Raw genomic sequence first — 25,340 nt, forward strand, 5'->3', positions numbered from 1 at the left:
GTACGGAAGTTGCAGATACGCTGCATCATAAAAGTTGTAAACGTTGCTATGTATGACATGGTGTGACACGTATTTCACCACAGGTATGCACGACTTGTTCAACAAGAGTGAATTAATACCTAGCCTTCTGTGCTTATTTAACTTTCATTAATATTCACGTTTCAACGCTTGAGGGATATTCTAATAAGCAAAGAGGAAGTATTTCGCGTATTCCACAGCTGTTTCTCCCAAAGTGTTGCAAATTTTCCTCGCGTCATAAAAAAGAATCGTATTCAGCAAGTATCACTGAGTTTGGCAGTCATTCGGTACGCGATCGCGTGTAACGAAATTTCTCACGAAGTTTCTTTTGCGAAAACGTTCTAGGAAAGTGCTCAGACGATCGGTCGAAACGACGGGAACATGACGTACAATTTAAACTGCAAAAAAGTTTGCGAGATTGTCGTGTAAAAGAAGGATAACTTCAGAGGAGCTGTAGTCTTTGTTTATTTGCGTGACCCTACGAAATTCTAGCAGAGTCGATCGAGAAAGGAGCAAAGAATACTTCTTCGTATTCTTTCGGACGAGGGAATCCTCGTCAAACTTGCGGAAGCTTGCAACGACACGTCAAATAAAATTACAGATCACGCGTGACGGCTAATCCAACGAGATAACAAGGAGGAACGAGAACAATGGCAAGGAATGTTTTTCCAAATGGAATTTTATTTCGTTTCGTGATAATAACAGCCATTTCGTCTTTTCGTCTTTCCCCATTTTTCCCTTTATTTTCTCAGACTCGCTTGCACTCGAAATAATATTTGAATTTCCCAAGTCAATTCCCAGGAACGACCCATATTTTTCGATTTAGCCTTCCTTAGATTTCCTAACGAAAAATTCCACAGAGTTTCGATATGGAGTAGTGGAAATGTACGAGAATACCTGAACAAATTTTAGCGGCGCGAATATTGCGAATATTTCGAGGATGCGTTCGTGAAGATTTCTGGCGAAAATTCGCCGCGACAGATAGAGCGTTGCACGATCTTCGTCCACGCGTTTTAACCAGCGCGATGCGAGATTGGAATCGATTTGTCGCGGGAACGAAAGACAAGCGCGGAATTGCTATCGAATGAAAACTTTCCGCGAACTTCCCTTCTCGCTTTTGCCTCACGGGAGGCCTCTTTCTCGTTTGTACTTGTTCGACAGTTTACAAACGACGAATCTCGATATCTCCGATTCGTTTAATCAATTTGAAATCGTTTAGTATTATATAATCACGGTTTATTTTCACGCTGGAACTATCAGAGTGAAATAACTAACTGGTAACCTTTCGTAGAAGTTTTATAGATTTATCGCGGCATATCTTTGATAAAATATTAGGTTGTCCGAAAAGTTTCTTTCGTTTGATGAGGAAATAAGAGACGCACAACGTTTTTGGTTTTATATTATTTTGTCGAATTACGTACGATCGATTTTGTTCTTTTGAGATAAACACCGCGACATTTCACAGACTTGGTTTCACGTTTGTATGAAGGTGCATTGTTGTAAAAGACACGTTTGCGAAAGGAAGACACTTTCCGGACAACTTAATATATGGATATATAACAAAAGTTAGTTTAACACAATGAAAATACTGAATGACAATTTTTACGAATTCGTAGCGTTAAAGCAACGGAATGTTTCGTTTTCAAAATTAATTTTCCGGGATGCAACAGTATTTGTGGTTCCGTTACATTTATTTCAATCATTTCTTGAAACTATTTCCTTCAGACGTGCTTCAAATATTATACTAAACGATACGTTTGTTATACGAAAGTAATAACAATATAATATGAGATTTTAATCACTTATTATCGCAGTAGTATCGAGCAGATACCATAACTTCTATCAGAATTTGAAAAAAATTTTGATTACAAATAACCATTGTACAACAAATGATTAAAATTCTGTTGATCATTATTCTTAATGGGAACTCTATTTTGGTTACGAAAACCCATTATCAATGACTAGAATTTTATTTTGATTACCAATAACCCTTATCAACAGCAAAAATTTTACTGATTACACGTCAATTATTATTAATTATTTATTACGGATAATTAATACGTATTCATTGACGACATAAAAAAGTTAGTTATAAAACATATATATATATTATTAAGCAAAGAAACATGAAAACATATGAAACAGAAAATAAGATGAAAGATATCGTAATACAAAAATTTGTGCTACCGACATTGGTTATCGGTAACCAAAATAAAATTTTGGTCATCGATAATGGTTATTGGTAACCACGAAAACTCGCGATCATTTATATTGGTTACCGGTAACCAATAATGGTTATTCGTAACAAGAACAAATAAAAATTCATATTTTTCAATCGTTTTGTTTTTTGAGAAATTTCATTGAAATTTACTAGTAACTGGATTCCATGTAAATAACAATGAAATTTTTTCACTCACTGATCTTTTTCTAGAAAAATTGTTGAATACTCGACTATTATCTCGGATCTCTGAGTATTAAATAAAAATAACTGGAAATTGGAATTCGATAATTTTCCCTGAATGTGGAAAACTTCTTATCTGACTTGGGTATGACGATTTGAATTGAGATAGTGGGAACACCAGATAATACAATCTTGCAGATTTATAGCGTTACACCAATATCTGTTTCTAAGATCAAGTTCTTAAAATCCGAAGATTCGTTTGTCCGATTCGACACGACACCATCTACTTACACTTTTACTTCTCGGTCAAGACGCGTCTATACAAACGATTCTGATGCCCCGGCATTACATACGGGTCGTAAATAAACTAGAAGGTATTCCAAAAAGCTGGGGATCTTAGAATTATGGGAAATAAAAATTTTGGTACCACGACCCTCGTGATATATCACTTGCTATGACTGCTACGGTTTTCCCCAATTCTTAAAGTATACACATCCCATGCATCGAGTACCACATATTTCTATACTACCCTTCCTTTCTATCTTCACAAGGAATACTCTTGAATGTGCTCCACGTCACACCATTCTGCCGTGAAGTTCCATTCATCCACCGTTTTTACTATCAACACTGTCCATTATTATCATCATTTTTGTTTTATTTATCCAGACCTTGTTCGTCCTTTCGATTTATTTATTCGCATATTCGATTTATTTGTCCCGGACAAGAGAATAAAATTTACAGTCAACTTCAACCAGACTGCATAGGAAAACGTATTTACACCATCCACGGCACGCGAAACTCGATACGTCTACAAGATACAGAGATTTGTTTGTCCTGAATAAAAGACTACAATTTATAGAAAACTTCAGACGGACCGAGAAGAAAATAAATACGTCATCCACTGTGCTATACGTGGTTGAAAACCTATTAAATAAAATAAATACAATGTAAAATGAATAAACTATGAAATACAACGTAATATAAAATAGGATAAATAATATACGAAGTACAAAGTAATATAAGATAAAATATAAAATAAATATAAATAAAATAAACATACAGAGGACGGTAACAGATACGTACTCTCTTCTTCGGACAAATCTTCGCCGAGGCACTGCAGCACGGCTCTCAGGTCGGAGGCGGTGATGTATCCCCGATTGTGTTTGTCGAACACCTGCAAGCAAACAACGAATCGCTAGAGAAAACTGCTCGCCAACATTCTACACCGTATGCCATCGGTTAGAGCATTCGGGTTTGAATCATCCGGGCGAGATAGATTCTTTTATTTCAAGGTAAATGGAATATCCGCGCAAAGAAAATGGCAGACGGCACTTTTCTCTCTCCGAGCCTAACGGGAGGGTGGCTCTTTTCGAGGCCGTCGATAATCACGCGGACGATGAGGCTCGCGAGTAAATGCCGACGCGGGAATAATAACGAGGCGCACGTCTCTATTATTTGTCAGGCCGTGCCGCTATCGCAGACGCAATCACGAAACCATCGCACTTTTGTAGAATTGGGATTGATGCAGCTCCTGGGAACGTTCTCTATGCGACGACCTTCGACTCGTTCGTCTGGCTCCGGGTGCAAACGTCCTTCTCCGATGCTTGCTTCGTTACCAGCAAATTAATGGGTTTGCATTTTCCATGGAAAGAGAAACCAGGCCACGTTTCTAAGGAGTCACGTGCGCAGCCACAGCGTCGAGCAACGATGTCCATTCGCAACCAACGTCGTCGAGATTTCTACTGAATTGTCAAGCAAACAAGTAAAGTTCATCGACCGAGGATAACGAGGGGGTGGAAAGGGCAGTAAACAGGATCGAAAAACGGTTATTTTCGCTGATCTTAATGGTCGATTTTCGGTATCGTGGGAATACAGTTGCTCGCTAAAGTATTCCATCACTGGTAAACATCCTTTCCGATATATTGTGTGCGTTATATGAAATCTTTTAACAGTTGGTAAAATCCGATTAGTATCTCACGATCGCATTAATCAAGTTTCAAACAAATTAAAAAATACTTATATTAATAAGCCTCCGTAATTCAATGAGATTATCTTTGATATTTTATATACTTCAGGTGGCTATTCATGCCGTGTACCGTATACCATTCCTTTTTACAAAATATATGTTTGCAATAAATATCTTACAACGTTTATTAATCAATATAACCATAGCAGCGGCGTCTTGTTACGGGGTTAACGACATTTCAAAATGTTTCATATGAAACACACAATACACACACAGATTATATTTTCTATGATAATTGTCCAAATACTTTCCTGAGCCATCAGTCGGTGTTTTGCGATTATGGGGGATATTTGTTACGGTAGGAATAATAATTGAATTAGAGGGCTGATCGCTATTCAGTTATAATACAAATATTGTAATGCAATTGGCATTACACGAATATCTCAATTCGTCTCGTGGTTCGGCGTTCGATCTGCGTTTCTGTTTTTATTGGCTAACGAAATTGCATAGCCACGTTTATTCATCGGATATTTTGAAATCGTCCAGATCCACATAATCACGTTGATCCCGTATTTTTAAACGTGTTTCTAGTTAGTTCAAATAAAGAGAAATCGATATTCGCTCTGACTATTTGCGATATAAAGAAAACATCGTTCCAGTGTTGAACGATTTTTGTTCAAAATATTACATCGCGATAAATGGAATAATAAATGTGTTTCATAATGTTCAGAACCATTATACTATCCGAAGTTTAATTTTCCACGATGCTGTTGGTGGAAGGTGAACAAGCTCGAAACACGGAACGCTACCTGTTTCTTAAACGAAGATAGGCAAATTGATAGAGAGAAAAGTTGAGTTGCTTAACGAGAATCGTCTCCTTACGATACCGCGCTTCGCTGGCGCGCAATATGTAGTTGGTATTTATTTAAATGGAGCTACACATCGATTCTCCTCGTTATTTCGCCTACAAGGTAACGCCTTCGTTGCAAGTCGGAAACCTACTTTCCAACAGCGTACAAAACAATTTATGGAAGATTATTTATGGAATAATGTGCCTTAGCTTTATTCAGCAAAGAGATAGAACACTCGACTCACTAAATACTCGTTCTCGCCCTCTTAACTTTCCACCATCTGATCAAGTTTACGCACAATGGCGCCAAAAGTTTCTTCCCTCGGCAATTACGCAATGCGTTCCAATTCACGAAGTTCTTCTTAGACGAGGCAGGAATAAGGGCTCGCTTGAACACCCTTCCACTTTTTCCCTTTCCGCAGCATCTTGAGGTCAAAGGTAACAACGTGGGGTAGATAGTCGGTGATTGCGAATCGACCAGTTTCCAGGTGGCGGAACTCGCCGAGTCTCCCATTACAGCTTAACGATTACACACACTTTTCTGTTTCTCCGTTGACTGGAAATCGTTGGTCTGGCTCCGTTTCCGATCACAGGGGAATATCGTTCACCATTGTGCAAGGAAATGGGAAAGGGCAAAGAAAAGAAGTTTCACGCAAGATGCCGCGTCTCGAATCGCGACGACGCGCTTCGACGTGACATTCTCACATTCATCGACGTAAGAAATCGTAATCAAGCAGCCATTACGGCAATTACCAAATCGTCAGTTCTCTAACTATTCCATTATTTGCTCGCAAGAGTGGTTCGTCATGTGATCGTCGAGCCAACAAATCACGACGATTGCATCGCACGATGAGTGCAATTTTTGCGCGACAGTTTCACCAATGACTGACTGGCGGACGGATCGTTGATCGACCTATCGGACGAGTCTCAGTGGAGAATCGAATTCGAAGGATTTCGATCGAAACGATCGATCTAATTGATTAATCCACGGCTGTTCACGATCAAATTTTTTCTGGAACGCCTCGATCAGCCGCGAAATTGGATATTTCAGCAACTAAACGAAGGGGAGAGATTGTGTTTCGGAAAATGGGAAAGTAGACATTGGTTTTCAGTGCCTGGAATGCACGCCAATCGTGGCAATAGACGTGTAAACTGTGCGTAATTAAACAAGCGCCGATTAAGTCTGCGTTGCAAAGGTTAAGGACGATTAATCGCATACACGCTGTGACGCGCGTATCGCGTATTCTACGTCGACCCTCTTGAAACAATGTCACGGCTGAACGAGGCAGGCTAACGAGGAAAAAATCTGTCGCTGATCGGGGCCGTTGCCAATTAGTTCTCTTTACAATTCACGATAATAAACTGGAATATTAAACAAATCGTAGAGAAACTAAACAGAGAAAACGAGAAAAAGGGATAACGCGACAAAAGGAACTGTGTCATATATATGCTAATGCAAAAGACGAAGATTAAAATAGCCGATTTTTCGTATCCAATTCACCCTATGATGTCTGATCTAAGATCGCCTTATGCTGTTCCCTCATGCATACGCTCGTTTGTCTCGCGCAAACGTGTACCAGCGACAGAATAAATCATGCCAGGCTCTTGCCAGGCTACGAGTCAGATAACCAAATAAGTTCCTGAGCTTTATCGCGAATCCCGGACAAATCGTCGAAATTTGGCACGACCAGAGGCAGGTACGAGAAAAAATCGAAAAAAAAAGGATTATAGAAGGGAATGGCAGTCGTTACTGCGATAAGGTGATAATCGTGAGGCGTTGGGACGTTGAAACGTGACGAACGTAATCGAGGCTGTAAGATCATAAAAAATTTCCCAAGTGTCGGGCCATTCGCATCCGGAATATTAAGATTCGCTCCAATTCCTCGCACCCTTCGATTCCTTTCGTGATAACCAATTAGCCCATTGTTTCATCCTCTTCCTTCAAAGCATACACTTTGTGATATTAAAAGTGGCCCGCTTAAAAGGGCGTATCTTTTCTATTAGCTGGGAGCGTACCTTTTCTATTTGCCTCGCGTAAATCCAATGGAAAGCCACTTTTGTCGATTAAGGAACGATTACACCGTTAGTAAGGCGAGAAGATAACGTTTCTGGTTTTCTGCCGTGGTCGAAGAAACACCGTTGACTCACGATGGATGTACGTTTTTGACGATGTTACAGTAGTCCTTTGCCGGTTTAAATTAACTTAAATTGGACTCTCTGTAGCTTTCAACTGACTCAAAGGGCGAGCAACGTACAATATTTGCATACCAATACTCCTGGGACACGATCTGAATTTTTGACCCGTGACTCTCTTCTGTTCGTCATAGATTTCTCCGTTTCACAGATTATTCCATTTTTCTTCCTATTGATGCGTGTTCCTTACAGACAATAAATTGTTTATTCGTTGCATCGATCTGCATATTCAACGACCTCTCAGATTTTGAAACTTCTTGTTTTTCGACTCGTTTGGATATTCTTTTCTGCAACTCGTTTATTCGTAGAAGCCACGAAAAAATTGCATTTCTACTTGACATCGTAGAATTACAGGTAATTAATTTGAACGTATCAAATTGTTTTACAAATTCGATATCGTTAACTGATAAAACTCATACCTCCCACGCGTAAATACCAATACATTTCCATTTTGAAATTTAATTTGTTCACAGTTGAATAACATTGATCGCGCAATGAATAACATACTCCATTAATTATATACGTTAAAACGATTCATATTTCACTGCGCGAATTGACTCCCGGAACCGCGCAAAATACGGTTTGTATTTAACAAACAAAAGAAAAGGAAGAAGACCAACATTTCAGAATGCAGATCATGGAATATGGCGTTTGGCGAGAGATCGTCGTCGCGTTATTTTTTCACTCTCGATATTTTTGTCCTTGTTAGCTTTTCTCTAATGTTCACTCTTTCGTCTCTTTCCCCTTCCTACAACGAACAGTAATAAATCTTACTGGTCATCCACTGTACTCTCGATCGTTTTATCCCGTTCTTTCTCGAAGCTGTTTCTCGCTTTGCTCCTCGCTTTTCACCTTTTTTCTCTCGTGTTTTCCGGCTCTTTTTCTTTTCTTTCTCTTCCTCCCTTCCCCCTTTTTTTTTATTCGCCGGTGCCTGGCTACAATCCGGCTGCCGGCGCGCTCGCCAGGCCACGGAGATTAAAATATCGACTCGGGACACTGCGATACGTCGCGTCTGACCCCAATGCCGGCTCGCTAAACTCTTTAAGCGCGCGTTAGGCGATTTAAAGCGATCGAGGCGAAGCTTTCAACGCGAGTGACGGGTTGAATCGCTCTCTCACGCCGCGAAGCCAACGACTCCAAGCGCTTTCACACCGCCATCATTTATTCTCCTACCATTGTTAATCGAATAATCAACGATAGGACGTGTATAATGAAGCGTATTACGCACCTAGGGATTTCGATACGATGTTTGTTCCTCGTCATTATTAATATTTAATCATTGATTTTCCAAGGGATATTTGATGCGCGATAAAACGAAGTTAATTAATTCGTATCGAATAAAGGCGGTCCACGATATATGTATACTTCCCACGATAAATATTCCGCCTCGCCTATTACGAAGCCAGATACTCAGCCTGACAACAAGCTTGATTTCCAGACAATATGATTGCCAACGAGACGATCGTCGATCATCGAATCTAAAACTAAATTAATTCTGCGTAGTAAAACGAGCAGGGGAAACGAGTACCGCGAGAAGTCATTAGCACTCGATATTAAGCTGAAAATTCATTCGAATCAATTTAAAAATTTCGATAACTTTTACGATCGCGTAGGTCGTAGAGCTGGAAGAAAAGTCCACGCGTTAGTCGCCTCGTGGAGATAATTGCTTGAAAACGAGGCGAAAATTATTTTTTTAAATTTCAAGCGGCCGCGATCGTGAGTGGATACGAGAAGCTAAATGGAGCGGTAAAAGTGACCAGCGTCGGCCGATAGCGTGCGTCCGCGCGTAAGCACGTAATGGCTTCGAGAATGGAACGAGGAGAAGGAAGAGGAACGGGTCGTTAATAGCAAGACTGAGTGTAGGCCGCACGCAACGGCGAACTGGTCGTTCTCTGGATACCGCAAATTGCTTTGTTATATCTATGTACGTATATGTATATATATATATGTCTGTCCATAAGTATTAAGACGTTTATAAAAGGTTAAGTTGTGTAATAAAATGAACGATTACTAGGGAATTATTAAAGTCTTTAACAAATCTCATTTGAAATCCTACGCTTAAAAGAACTCATGCACTCAATATTATAATAACACCAGTTACGTACAATTCGATTAAATTCCTTCTTTACTTATATTCCTCGTGTCTTTCTTTAAGGGTTTCAGCCAATCTCGGCATTCATATCTATTCAGATATGTATAATTTTATGTGCTGGACTAGATTGACCGCGTAGTAGTGATACATGTATGTGAATATGAGTGTATGGAAGTATGTGTGTGCGCGGCGCCTCGGAAACAAAGGAATGTAAACTGTTCAGTTAACAGTCTGATATGGAGGAAGGTGGGACGCGTGCAAGTGTGTATCGATGGATATCTTTGAAATCGTTTATCAAATAAATATGTAACTATTCTAATATAAATTCTAAGTGTAAATTTAGTGTTCCTATACCGTTATTTCGGTAATTAAGGTCCAAAATTCTCAACGATATCACTGGTCTTCTTACGGTATTTGTCACTTTTCGATCCGACGAATTCTGTAAATGATTTTGCATATTTAGTTTCCTGATAGAGTAGATCAATTATTATGTTCTTTACGAGACCAGCTGATGTCCCCTTGTGTATTTACGAACGGGAATTTATACACGTGATGCCGCAATGAAAACCATAACTTGGTTAAACGTACTGATATTCAACATCGAATAACGAATGAAATAATACTCGAGTTTTATCTGGCTGACAAATTGACCCCTGACCAGGGATGGTAATACGAGCCTCGTTAACGGACGAAAAGAGACGAATATTCCATGGAAATGGTATCGTATTCGAATTAATATGCAACGATTTCTTGGATAAACGGAAGAACAGAGGATGATTAAATTGATATCGCGGTGGTGATTTTTCTTACCGGATTCCAGCTTGAATATATGCATGAAGGATCATAGGGAGGACGATGAGACGAAGATTTTTTCCCTGATAATCGAGAAACGCTCGAGGAAATAGTATAAACGCAGCCGGCCAAGACGAAAAGGAAGGGAGAAAAAGGGAACGAGTGGAAACGGTTGGTCGATGGAGAAAGAGAAGAAAGGGAAGACCAGGCAACAAAGGCCGCGGAATGGCTAGGAAAGTGTATGTAGACGGCGCGGCGGAAAGAAGAATGGTGCACGAAAACGACGGCAGGATGAATGTCCTTATGGTCGAGCTGCGATGGTACAGTCATTAGAATGTATTGTGGCTCAACGGTTTGACACGCTCCCTTTTGCGACTCGCCGCTTCACATACCTCCGATTCTCGTTCTCCAGAAAGTTTATCTCCGCCAAGGCCTTTTCACTTTTACGCATTGGCAGATGCACGGAATTGCGCGCCTGATGCATATAAACCGGTCATTCTAATATACTAAATAATAGGTAGTAGAGCGCCATACTTCTTTTGATCTTTTGTGGACTGTGGCTCGGTCAGCTCTGCTGTAGAGTGCTGAGAATGCGTAGATGATGTAAAGGCACTCGTGGATAGCAGAGGCAGACTATCAGAATATTTTGTAAATTTGATAGCTATTATGACAAGTTATTGTAATCCTGGGTTATGATATAGCGGAATCGTAGAATCAATCGAGGGTAAAATTAATTCTTTAACAATGAAAGTATTATTAGGTTGTGCGAAAAGTTTCTTTCGTTTTATAAGGAAATATCAGACGTAATAATAGAAATAAAATGAAATAGATCATACCTAATTCAATAAAATAATATGAAACAGAAATTGTTGTTCATCTGTTATCACCTTATGACACGAAAGAAACTTTTCGGACGACCTAATCCTTGGTGTTTCACGTCGAATAATCGTACTTTAATCGATAAAAACGAGATGCTAATATTCTAAATAATGTGTATATAATTTAAATAATGTTAGATAAATAATGTACAAATAATAATGAAAGCTTCCTCGATACATTCTTAGATTTTCATATCGATATCTCTCTATTGAGAATAAGATTTTCAACGTAGAGTCAACGTATATACATTTTATACGATACATTGAAATAAAACTTTATATTTGTATTGACATTTTCTTTTCGTTTTTTAATGCTTGGAATAGTAATAAATATTTACTGGTTTTCTGCTTGTGAATAGAACACATTAGTCGTAGGTCGCATTATTCTTTTTATATACAACAGATAAAACAAAATGCAGTGGTCTCAAGTGTATCTGAAGCTTAAAATATTAGTAGCCGCCGCTACTTCTCAGTTTAATTTACGACTTCGCTATATCTCGACACTCACTACATAACTGCGATTGATTTATTTGAACAACAGTTACCGGAATCGCAAATGATTCATTTGTCTCTGTCCGTCGAATATCAACAAATCGAGAACACTTTCTTGAGCAAAGGCGTACGAGAAACGGGGGATTTCTATTTCTGTTGCGACGTTGGATAGTTAAATCGACGTTGTTTACATTACATTTTGGCAGTGCAATCAAGGAAATGGTAACTAACATGGGTTTGTTAAATTTGTTAGTCAAAGCTAACTAGTACAGTTAATTCGTCCGATACTTGATGATACAATCTCTCGTTGTATTATCGCGAATCAATTCGTGACGATCTTTATTTTTAACCTGGTAGCCAACTAAAATCTTCCACAATCACGGAGTTAAGAATTAAAAGACAATTTGTTATATACTTGCAAACACATGTAAACACAGTATCGTTTATTTGTAGGACAAATAAAAGATAAAAGATAAGGATCTCCGAATAACAGAATTATTGTATCACCAAGAGAGTGCTGATCCAAGTGACAATTTAACTTGTACTTCCCGGTTAACAAGTTAGTGTTTGCGGAACAATCACAAGCAGACAAACTTCCGACAACGTTGATTCGCATTACACGAGCTATGTCTTCATACAACTCGTGTAAACGGGAAATAAAGGCGAGTCTGTGTCTGGTAAGAATCCAAAGCTCGCCGCAGCCGACCGATGAATTCCCAGGTATTATCTCAACAATTTTTCTTTCCTTTTGTTTGCGCCGTTATATCCGAAGATTACAAGCATTTGCGAATCCTCGTTACCTCAAATTGAGAAAAAAGCGGCTGCTTTACTCCATTTTACACTTGTTTCCTTCATTTCGCCGAATATACTGCCACGGGAGGTGACAATTTTCGTTTCCCATTTTTTCAACTAAAACGCTTGTAATCGTACTAAATTCTCGTTTACGAATTGCACGTTGCACGCGCTTCGCAAGCGAGACAAATTGCACGAAATATATTTCGGAATTATGGCTGGAACGTGTTGGAACGATGGAAACGCGGAGACTCGGGAGATCTTGCCATCGGCAAGATGAACGACAAACGGCCTTTAAAGCCGCCGTCATAAGACGAAGTTAGTTCGGCGGAACGCGTATTGAGGTGGCTAAGCTCGTTCAACTAACTAATATGTACGATAACTGCGCGTGGGTGGTACATTATCGCTGCGCTGGAAATGAGGACGAATAGGTACGATCACGTGTCGAAAGTACGTTATCGACTTCTGGAAGTCGAGTACATACGAGTCAGACCAGGTGAAAAAAAAAAAAAAGGAGCGGAAAAGCGAACCGATCGACTCCTGGCTGCAGAAACGTATGTTCTAACGAATAGTCCGGGGAATTTATGTTTTCAAGGGAAACGCAATTCGTGATAAAAAGTTGTTTCAGTGGGATACGCTAGAATGTACTAATTGGATGCTTATTCGTTGTAGTATCAGCTCAGAAGTGTATACATTCGAGTAAGTAATTCGATCTAAACATTGTCTCTGTGTCTAAATTAATATATACTATACTTTGTAGGTATGGAAAAATATTTCTGAATTCAGCGTATACCGGAAAGTATTTCAAAGTTGTTTCACAAATAAATATTTCTGACGTCGAATTGTCAAGGAACAAGTAAAAAGTTGATCAATTGGTGATCAAATTGTAGGATATAGATAATAGTTTTGTATCGACTTTGAAGATAATTTAATTTCGTCGTATATATAGTAAACGTGAGAAGATAAGTGAATTAAGTTAATAATCAAATAATGTTACGAACGATAAGAAAACAGCAGATTGACAATTTAATAATTGTCACAGTTGCCGGCAGAATTCTTTATAGAATGGAAAAAGCGGTAGGATGGATAATAGGATTTTTCAGCATTCGTTGTATTATTCCACCGCATACGTATGCATATGACCCATTGTATATTTTGTGAAATGTTGTAGAATTCGTTACGACGCGGCATCTCTTACGAAAATAAAAATCATAATTAACAAATGCGCCTGGTGCTATACTTCCCACGCGACATTGTCACGTAGTATACACCTTGCGTCGTATAAAATCCACGCAACCCAAATTCCATTGAATGCAATTATCACACTTATTGTAGCCGTATAACCAACTGTATAATAAACTAACAATGTAAGTGCATGCATTCTGAATGCATTGTATTTTCTATCCATAGAATCAAACAGAATTTGACAGTAATCACGTAGTACTGTCGATAACAAAATATACGAAACTCTACGTTTGCAAATTAGTGTGTTTAACGATATTATTGCTCATTAGGAACCTAATTTAAATGGTTGCTTAATTCGCGATGATTCTCATCTCGAAATCGCGTATCGACGATCGTCAAATCTATCGTACACTACGTATGATCAAAAATATTTTCTCTTCGAAGAATTTAATCGAATTATCAACGATACGTGGACGAAATCATATACTTCCTCGATGGTACTCACATCGAAACTAACCCATTTGATACAAAACAATATAGGCGTTTGCATTCCATGCAATAGTATTCGCTCTATGCAATCATTTTGTTTTTGTTTTACGATCAAATTCACCGGGAATTCGACTCTACTCATTGAACGATCAGCCGTAAATTGTTCCACGAATTCAGCGATGTATACGCGATGGATTTAAACAATCCCAAAGAATCGAAAAAAAAAAAAAAATGGCCACGAGATTGAATCGTATTACGCCGAAAGGACTAATGGACGTTCCCTTTGTACCACACGAAAGACCAGTGGTTCGCCGCGGCTTTCGTTGCAGTACTTTTTCGAAGCTTGAAAGCTACCTTTTAGCTAACCATCAGACGAAAGATTCTTGGTAACTGGAGTAGCTTGCATTTTCTTCCAGTTACGCTTTCTTCGATTAGATTACTTTTCACGAAGAAGGAACACCGTGTACTTTCTCTTCCGTGTTTATTTCTCCCGGTACGACGAATCGTTCGACGCTTTAATTATTCATCGACACATCCGTCGAAGGTTTATTTGTGGCCTCGATATTGAAAGCGAATCTTAATACGGAAATCGATCGAGGGCGGTTCCATTAGCGCCATCCTTGGCGCGTTTCGCTTTCCAAAGGTGACGATAATTCCTCCTCCTCGACTTTATCAATTTCCCCGTTGAAAACTGACAAACCTGTTACACCCTGGTCAGCAGAAAACTTCTATTCGATTCAGTTAGCCTCAAAAAGGATCATCTCTTCATAACTACGTTTAATCACCGTTTGATTCCGCGAGATTTTCAGTTAAAAAACGGCTCCGATTTTTCGCTGAGTACTCGTTGAATTTCGCGTACATACGTAAATGAAAGTAGGTCGTTACACCACGCGGCATTCTTGCTCATTGTCGCTCAAGATAAGCTGAGACCCGTTCCGAGAGGGCATTAAGTGTGCAACTGGAAAACTTGTGAAATCTCGCGTCTCAGATCCGCTAGATTACCGGAACGAAATTTCTCTCTCGTTCTCGGCTGCGAAACAAAATGAAAAGCGACAGCTGCATGAGAATATCTTTATGTCGTATTTCGATTATTCTTATCTAATTTTCTCCGAGTGGAATAGGCTCGTAAAGATGCTACTCTTGCCAGTAGAACTACATTTATTTTAAATGCATATATTGGAATGACGTATTAGTTACTACTCGATTAACGCTTTCAACGCTAAGATGTTTTGTCGGCGCGCGTTTATCATACGCTGTTTACTTATTACGATGAAGCATGCGCTACGCTGCCGAAATTACTTGACGGTCAAAGTGCGAAAAGCATGAAGCTTTATGAATTCATCGCTTATAGCATATGTTATAGACGTTATAAATGATAAATTATAGCTTTTAGGCTTGAAATATATCTTTACGCTTGAGCGGGATAAGTGATACGTATCGTAAATCGAAGATTTACTTTGAAGCAACACGGCTTTAAGCACTGAAAATAATTTTGAATTGTTTTTCGAAGTTCTTATATAAATTCATAGCGTCGAATGGATTAAGTAAACTTTTGCCGATTAGAATTACATTTCCGAAAGTGGATTTCTATTATATGAACGAAATATCATAGATGGGGAAGCTCAGAAAACTTCTACTATATAAACTCAAGTTTTATTGCAGTTTATCCCTTGATGAATTTATATCAAGTTTAGATAAACGGAGCTCTACGGTATAAAAGGAAAAGTAGGCACGTGAAAGTAGCGGCGGCTGTCTACAGCAAGAATACAATGTTTGTGTAACAAATTGATAACAACTAGATAGAACGAAGCTTTGTGGACTGTAAAATCGATACACGGAAACTTGTTGCTTTTGCAATTCTAACGATCAACAATGCCTCAACAAACTTACATATCTATAGTATACAAAATCTCAAACAGCTTTACCTGTAAGAACATATCCCATTATGGCTGCGCTTAAAATGCCATAATACAGCGTAATACACCGCATCGAATCGAAAAACAGCAGTCGCATGTTTGCAAAACTGTTGTTTTAACAATCTGTTCGATAACAGCGCAACAAGGGAATAAATATTAGAGAGAGAAGGATACATCAGAAAAATATAGTAGCTGGCAAAGTTACTCAAACATTTATAAACACCTTTTACAAAAGTATTACTTGTATTACAGGAAACATTCGAAATTTTTGTTAATTTGCTTATTTTTTCTTCTTTTGCTAATTTCATTGACAGTGTAATAAGATTCAACTATTACGGTTATGTTGCTAAAGTTTGGAATAAATCTGGAAATCCACATAGAAGATAGATGTAATCTAGAAGATATCTAGTGCAAGATTTTATCTTGTAAAGATCACAGAGGTATTTATATAGTCGATTATCCAATTATCCCATAAATAGAATAAAATTAATTATATCAATAAACGTGAATATTTTCCAAACTGATTTCAAATTTTACCAGTGTAATCGTGACAGCTGTATCTCACGCAGATAATGAAATATTAATAAATTTTTTACATATGATACGCGCGTGAAAGTTATCTATGATAAGTGTTCAGATACTTTCGCGAGCCGTACATTCGAGAAAATGGGAACAACTCGTTCATGAGATCGACCTATACTCGAAACGAAACGTTGGGAAAATCTCTCGAAAAAACTATTCGAATGTGGCACACGCTTTCTTTATTAAGATAACGACAAACGAGGCGGGTGCACGGTACGAAACGTTAAACGGGGATTTGCAAGGACCGACGTAATCCCATCGGTTCGCTCCGAGTTTGATTACGTCACGCGCGGAGGAGACTGAAACTTTCTTCGTTTTCTCGTTGTCACCTTCTTTATTCGGTCGATGCGCGACCAACTTCTCTCGCGGCAGAGAAGAACGATGATGATCCGGAAGGATTCAGCTTGAATCTTGCAACCAGTGTCGCCCGCTTCGAATTTGGAGGCCGCCACGTTCCTGGCCAAGAACTTTCTAACCCGGCTACTATCCTCTTTGATCCTGACCGCTTTTGAGCTTTATCCAGCTCGTCAAGTATTCCCCGTGTCGTCTGAAATTATTATAAAGTGTGCACAGAGAGAGAGAGGAGAAAAGAGAAGCAGACCCAGCGTAGTTTCAGCTGCGAGAAATTCTTCTTCAATTACTCCTGTGTTCGCCGTTTAGCGAAAAGAGAAGAAACCCGTTACGAAGTCAACGAAAGCAGGTCTCGTTGAGGAACACAATTCATGGATTTCGTGGCACAAATGGGAAAACTTAGATTCGAGCGAATTTTAAATTACTCGAAGCTGGACGCTTTGAGCCATTCCGTATTGCGCAATAGCCAAGAGGCTTCGTTGCCGGGACAAACTTGTTTAGACTTCAATTTATCAATTAGAACTTGGAAATGGACGCCTTTCCAGTCATCGTTCTGTTATTAACGCTATTTCGGGGAACGCTCGTTTCTTTTAGCGAATGTGTATTCATCGGATTAAAATTTCTCCGTTTGATTCAAATCTGGACATTCAGGAGAATATATACTCGTTCTAAATCACCGACGAACAGGTTGCAAACGTTTGCATGGTCCAAGAAACGAGAGAACATTAGAAAGCCGTGTAGGGAAAGAACAGGCTGATGAGAAATCGTTATTTCTTTTCTAGAAAGAATCTAGATGAGAATCGCATCATTCTTTATATTTCCGTCTCTTCTTCCCTATTTTTACATTTTATTCCATTTTTAGACAGTTTATTAAAAGCCACGATCGTGAATGACAATATCCAGTCGCATTATCGTTGTTAAGTACAACCTATCTTTGTACCGTTTACTCTGCCGCACAAGGCAAGGATCTTCCGCAAACATCGAGAGAAACGAGACGAGCGAGACAAAGCGGAGTCGATAAAGATGCGACGATCGTTTGGAAAAAAAGCAATCCGCAAGGAAACGAGCGTCTCAGAGTAATAAAGCGGTGCGGTGTATCGTGCAAATGTCACACGACATCGACGAATCTAATTTCTCCCGTCGAATGAAAAACTTCCACTTAATGCGCATCGTTGCATGGCAGCTTAAAGTCGCCGACATGTCGCGATCCTTTTCAAAGGATATAAAACACGAAAGCGAGCGTCTCGTCCGTCTGGCGAGAAGCATCGTGAACACCAAAGAGGCATTCGCTATCCCGTTTCTTCGGATGTCTTTCGCGATCAAACGAGAGTCAAAGATTCGTTCGTTGGAACTAATTGCTTGAACCTTTTGAGATATTCGCGGACCCGTTGGCACAAAGTGAAATCTGCTATTTGTCAGTGGATCGCTTCGATAGCTTGATAATTCAATTATCCAACGATCAATAAATTCCTAGTCTCGTCTCTGTAGTTAATGATGCAACGATTAAGCTAACTAGGACAGTCAGCTTGCGGAAAATTTGAAGCATTAGCCGAAACTACTCTACCAAACTAACTCATTCGTAGCATAGAAACGTTCTTCCAAAGAAAAGACATTTCAAAAATGGCAGCCACCTACGCGTGGTATATTCGATGTCATTGGAACAAAGGTAGTCGGTTGCGCGTTCGTCGGACAAATTCGTGGCGCGTGTGCGAGAATTAATTGGAATTGGTCAGAACGGGACGGAACGACACGGACGTGGCTTCTTTGTAGAACACTTGTGCAGTTGCTGCGCGCAAAAGCTTTGTGCCTTGGAACGAAATCTGTCGTTCGTTACTCGTTATCTGACAATTATTATTAACGTTTGTATTGAAGCATAGGTACGATACGCTTGACGGACCAGTTGAACGCAAACCGCGTCGTCGTTCTACGGGAACAAAGAGCCGCGTCCTCGATGTCGCGATCGACTTAACTATTTCAATCGTCGTGTTTTTTAACCTTCCTCTCGATAGATTCAATTCCATGTAAGTAGAATAGAAGGTGGAGACTTTCGACAGATGCGATAATTCTGCGTTTCTTTCGAGGACGATTCCTTCGACAGATCGTCGCGTATCGTTGCATCGTTATCGTTAACTCTCTTAGTTCCGAATAAATTTATGATAAATAGAAGATAGATGGAAGAAAATGATATCGTTCGATAAAGAGAAAACGAGGAACTTGTGATTCGATAACGTTAAACGGATTTACGCTTCAACTCTCTCAGAAGCTCTAGCCACGTTGACGTTACTTTACCGGAAGACAACAGACCGGTGTCAGCAACGAGCACGATTCCGCGCGTGAAGCTGTTCTCGTGATTTTGTTCTTGCAAGAATTTACATTTCCTAAGGGACCTGATATTTTTCACGTAGAGACACTACGTTATGGAACATATATGCGCATGGGAATGTAAACTACCGGCATCATTGCTGCTTTATACATATCTTGTCCGAGCGGACGTGTACCGAAAATTTCAGCGCCAGCAAACACGAGACTCGAATCCGTACGTATCTCGTTCACTAGCAAAGACCCTGAGTTGATCAGGTAATTCGTACATAAATCGATTTCCTTGCCCTTGTACGTGATTATTCTAGTTTCAGCATCGGAAACCTAACAAGTTTTAATTATTCCGCTTAATATTGTACATTTGAACGTGTAAGATTTTGCGTTTAAATATCTTTAAATCTTTAAATTCTCCGACCTTCGATCTTTTGGATTTTCATATCTTTTCATTCTCGATTATTTGAATTTGAATTTTTCCAAATTTTCAACTTCTTATCTTTTCCTGCTAATTTTCATCAAAGTTCAAAATAATTATCAACCTGTCTATCGTTACGATTAACATTATCTCACACGTTCGTGCTCGACTAATAAATCCATTCCCTTGACGCTTCGCTACGAACACGCAGATTAATCTATCGATTTCCATCACTGTTCGTTAACTCCCGTGACTCTATATAATTTCAATAGGAAAATTCACGCTGTCAGAACACTTTGAAACGATCCATTGCAGATTGGCCGTGTGGAGAACGCGGCGGGTACACTCAAAACGATATCAAGCGATTGTTAAATAGTTAAATGGCTGGTCGTTCAGTGAAATCGTATCTGTACCGTGTTTTCCATGCTGGCAATCACGTTGAAACAGCGTGGAGTGGAGATTCCAAGGAACAAAGGGAAAAAGATAAAAGGCAAACGTACCCGAAACGCATCCCTCAGCTCCTGCTCTTCCTGATCCTGATCGGTAGGAGCGGTTTCGCTCGCACCTATGTTGCTCACGATTTCCACGAACTCTTCGAAGCTGACATTTCCATCTCCTAAAATGACAAAAACAAAACGAACGCATCATGTACACCAACATCGTCTCATTCTTTTTTTAGAGAATTTTTTTTCGGCGTCAGCCAGCAACATGGCTACCATTTATTCTCAAACGCCGTTCTACTGGAATTTCTCTATTTTTCGTTTTTCTGTTACAACTATTTAGAAGAAAAAAATGAGGCTTTATAGCGTACACGCTATTCATCCTGTCTAGATACAATCTCTCACCCGTGCAAAAGAAAGATTTTATCATTCCCGCCTTTTACAGTCCCAATTCTGATTCAGTTTACTTCAAAACTACCACTCGAAAAGAAACTCTCGTACAGAGAATGAAAAGAACGTTGCAAAGTATGAGAAGACATAAGCCGCGACATCGAGGGATTAACAAACTTCGCGACTCGGATGTAAGCTCGACGTTCTTGCACGAAAGCTGCTTTCCACGCTTTTCGCATTCCCATCCTGAAAATCGCGTTTTCCATTATCTGCATCTTTTTCTATCTCCCCTTCCCTGGCCGCCTATTTCGTCGCGATCGTACAACCGCGTGTAAAATATGGAACAGCAGACAAAATATACGAAGAAAGAAGAATTTCGTGGTTAAGGAACTATATAAATTCTCTCGGTGATAATTCCCGTGGGAAACACGTTCGAGACAGCACCGACGAAAATACACGAGAAACCACCGAGAGCTTTCAATAGTGTGACAATTTTCCATGATGGGAGACCATCGAAAGCTAACATTCTGGTCGTATCCTTCATCTTTAAATAAATAACCACAGTCTCGGATAGAAAAGCACCTTCTTGCCACTTCCCCTCGAGCAAACAAACGACTAGTGTGTACAGACTGTATAATGGCTGTTGTTTCGTGCTTTCGGTGATTGGGGGGGGAATTTTATTGTGTACTGAAATTGTTCATTCTTCGTTCACGGCAAGAAATTTTTCATGGTATAATACTTCTATTCGCGCTGCATGAAACGGCGAAGAATTAAATGATTTGTCGTGCGTTTAAAAATTGCACGAGTTGCACAGAATCGCGCAGAAACTAAATTGTAGGAGTTCTGTAAAAATTACACGAAAATTTTATTTAATTAAGAACGTCAGGCAACCTTCCTTTATTATTATTATTCGCTGTTAATTATGCCATTCGGTAGATTGTATTTAAAGCAGCTTTTTAAATGGAATAATCGCGTTGAATTTCGTGCACGTATCCATTTGTAAAGGATGTCAAGAAAAACATGGGTGCAGCGCTATCTGCACGGAAGCGTATCCGTTGGAAAAGTCGAAGATACGGCAAAACGCAACCTATAAAACTCGTACGTGTCTTCTCCGAGCAAAGCTGTCGTGTTTTCGAAACTCGGCAATTTTCTGTGACGTTACAGGATTTCTCGTCCTTCTGAGACCGTCGAGCTATTATTCCGGGCGAGCACGCCGCGATTATGTTCCTAAAATCCGCCGGATTTCGAACACGTCTACACATAAAACGTGCACAATCACGTGTCTAATATTATCAGCCTCGTGTCCACGTGAACTTATGCACGTCGTGTTATCGCGTACGTGTACAGAGATAAGCAACGTTCGTTTGTTCGAGCGATTAAACGCCCGAGCGTGAAGAATTATTCGAACGCGCTTTTCCTTCGTTTTTTTTGTCGACAAATTGGATTATCGGTCGGAAATTTGAGCGGGAGTCGGACGTTCTAACGGCTTATCAATTTCCGAGTAACCTATTTCAATTAAACAAAAAATCTATCTAAAAACTACATAACTGTATAACAGCGTGTGTAGAGAAAAAGATGAGAACAATGAAACCTGCCCTGATAACGGACAATGAACGACAATATCGCGAAGCTACATTCCAATTGTACTTGAAATACCCAACGATATACGTAATTTAAAAAGAATTTTTGGCGATATAATATTGCTAACTATAATTATGAGCCTGATCTTGGTACGCTTAATACGACATCGCTTGCAGATGAAAGGAAGATACGTGATGTGATTTTTCTTTAAAAAAAAAAACCTTAACCACTGATATTGATTTTTCGTTCCTTAGCACGAATAATATCCGCGCACCTTCTAAAAATACGAGGAGAAACAATATTTTTTATGTTAACAATGTACGTTGAACAGCTTGGATTTGTGTACCGCGTATTCTTAATTTACTAATTGTACGCTATTTGTATATGCAAACTACTTTGCCGAGTGCCTGGACTTTTTCGCCGGAAATATCTCTTCGTTAAAATGCTCCTTGTGCAAGCTCGCGATGCAGATGGCGATCTGACATTGTGTTTGTACTTTTATACGTTGTTTGTAAGACTGGCGTGTAGTGCATACGTATAATTGAACTATAGCCCGTTAATCGATAATAAACGAATATTTCTACCAGTGATACATTTGTAAAATTTGTAAAAATTTGTACAATGAAATAGTTTCTTGCGTTTAAAAATTACGTGATTCATACGGGATCAGGAAACGTGCCGAGATGGAGAAACGACCTCGACGTGTGAAATAGTTGCCGTAGATTGTACGGTGTAAACGATCGTGCTATTCAAGCGGATGCCCAAGTTTTAATTAGTATATTGTTACGACGAATTAACGCGTGCTCGCCTTGCAAGCAGGGCGTTGCGCAAAAGGCCAACAAACACGCGATGCAGTCTGTCTAGATACGCTAATAGTCTGGCAGTAGAGGAGCCTCGGTTACCTTTGCACTCGCGCAACTGCGTCACGCTTAACCGCTCGCCTTGGCGCTCCGTTTGTTCCGCTTCTGTATATACTATAGTTACTATACTTACACGTAAAGGCAAGCACGGAGAGACACGTAAACGCAAGATACATACAGACACTGTTCACGCGAAGTGCTCTTGGTTTACCTATCCGGACATCAGATGGTAAATTCCAGGGACGCGCGGTTGACGTAACCAGAGTAACCGTGCCGCCACTTTGCAATCTCTTGACGCATCTTGAGCAGGGAGCACCGTCGTAAGTTAGCGACTTCATCGACGATGAGCGTGGCGAGAAACACAAACGGGAAACGGACGCTCTCCTCGAAAATTAGCCGAGTCTGTTTCGTGACTTTCATCCGCCTCTCGGAATAAATTGTATCGTGGAATTCTTGCCATGGAAAAAGCAAACGGTTGGTTGTTGATACATTTTACAATCCCTCTCGAAACGATACTTCACTCTAAATCGCGGAATACCGTCGATATTCGGGAGGAAGAGTTATTTTCGTTTGTTCGCGTTAAAGCGACGAATAGAAGGGTTTTCGTTCGCCCCCTGTCCACGGATTTTCCGTAATTCGTAAACATCGCTAAACTTGTGAATAATTGCGCGCGAATAAACGTGTCACAAAGGGCGAGCAGAAAGAGGGAAAAAAGAGTAGCGGAATATTTTATAGAGCTTGTGACAGCAACCCAGGGGATTGCTAGTTACAGATGCAGAAACGGCAAATTTAAATTCGTCGTGCGTTCGACACAAGTGGAATACGGCATGCAAGCATAAACGAAGAAATAGATCGGGGTCTAAATAAGCCAGGATTTGTTGAACGATGTTCCCCTCGGATCATCAGTAAAACGTAAAACACGAACGAATGAAATGGGACCTTGGTTGCATCCTCTGTGGTCATCCAATTCGTTTTAACCGTGAACCGTGAAGAATGTTATTCAACCATATCCCTATAAATAGAGGCGTACTCGTGAAATCAAGATTCCGGGGAGATTCTTTTCGACCTCTTTCTTACAATGATATTTTACGATTATATCGATATACATAAAATATATTTTTATTTTTCGCTCGCGATAAAGCAAATAACGAGCGTAACACGTGTCGTGTGAAATAAGTAGTAGTGGCCGTCGAGTCAGACGTCGTATCGATATTTCCTGCGGAAAATGGAGTCAAAGATGGACAGAGGGAGTTCACGGAACCTAATATACCCTTGTGACGAAACACGCCTCTTTCGTTTGTGTATCAAATAGCCGTTTGAAATGGAATATATACATGAAATAGTCGTGCAAGGCTTCGTTGTTTATTGGACCTCATGAAGTCACTGTTCCATTTACAATCGTTTTGCAGAGTGGCAAATCGTTATCGACGATTTGCTTTAAAACCGGACTCGTATTACCGAAAACGAAACCGTCGCGGAAGCCACGTTACATCGTAGTAGTTGCGTTTCCGATTTTATGTAACATTTTAATCTTTTCAATTTTTCTTTCTTTTTTGTCGTAATTTCGAACGTCGGCAAATACGGTGATGAATGTTGGCCATTTTCGCATATGCAGTTACACAAACAGATTTAGATATCGTGGAGAAAAGAAAGGGTGAATTTGAAACATTGTATAGGTGGCGATTTATTGATCGAAAAGCTATCGAACGAATTGGTTTTAATCGTAACTGATTTCCTGACACGTACTTCGAGTGCTAATGAAATAACAAGTTGCAGCGATATTTAAATGCGCGAACAAGGCTAGTGGTGCAACATCGACATAGAAAATTCCAGGACACTGTTGTTCGTTTGTAATGAAACGTGGTGTTAATTGTATTTTAAACTTTGAGGAATTTTCATAAGAAAACGTTCCGAGCATTAAAATTAATTTCCTGCATAAAAGAAAGAATTGCTGGTGTCTCGATATTAATTACGCATGATTGAATTGCATTTTTGTAAAAATATGTATGAAACACGAGAGGCTAACACGAAGTTAACGTGAAGTCTCGTTCCGCAAATACGGCAGACGTCACGAATTTTAATTAACACTTCGTTGAAGTGGATCGATCGCAACCTAAAACCTATTTTTAAAATGAACTTCGACTAACTTTTGAGCTACCATTCTACACACACGCTGTTCTAGAATATACCACAGACGAATAGGTATACTTGCAATTAGATACTAATTTCTCAACAATCAATATCCGCTGGAACAACGCGGAATTTGTTTGAAAACATTCGCAGCGCTTAACGTAATAATATAATAGCTAAATCTGATATATCTGGATGCTGTATCACGTAA

The 25,340-nt window shown here is 39.6% G+C and overlaps 1 protein-coding gene and 1 long non-coding RNA gene across 5 annotated transcripts in view; one reads left to right on the top strand and one right to left on the bottom strand.

The window, feature by feature from the left end:
• Positions 1–25,340, bottom strand: part of LOC122575794 (calmodulin-like) — a 75,594-nt gene that overhangs the window by 6,306 nt on the left and 43,948 nt on the right. For 3 of the 4 annotated variants that reach the window (XM_043745226.1, XM_043745232.1, XM_043745218.1), the window contains exons 4-5: positions 20,229–20,344; positions 3,503–3,593 (exon numbers count right to left, since the gene is read on the bottom strand). In XM_043745226.1, coding sequence (XP_043601161.1) covers positions 3,503–3,593; positions 20,229–20,344 — 207 coding nt within the window. The remainder of the gene's footprint in view (positions 1–3,502; positions 3,594–20,228; positions 20,345–25,340) is intronic. The other variant, XM_043745234.1, reaches the window with a different exon arrangement.
• On the top strand, positions 9,360–13,997 carry LOC122575873. Its single transcript, XR_006319570.1, has 3 exons — positions 9,360–10,632; positions 12,136–13,173; positions 13,235–13,997. It is a non-coding gene; the product is annotated as an uncharacterized LOC122575873 (long non-coding RNA).

Source organism: Bombus pyrosoma, linkage group LG2 (assembly GCF_014825855.1).
Source record: "Bombus pyrosoma isolate SC7728 linkage group LG2, ASM1482585v1, whole genome shotgun sequence".
In the NCBI taxonomy this organism is placed as follows: domain Eukaryota; kingdom Metazoa; phylum Arthropoda; class Insecta; order Hymenoptera; family Apidae; genus Bombus; species Bombus pyrosoma.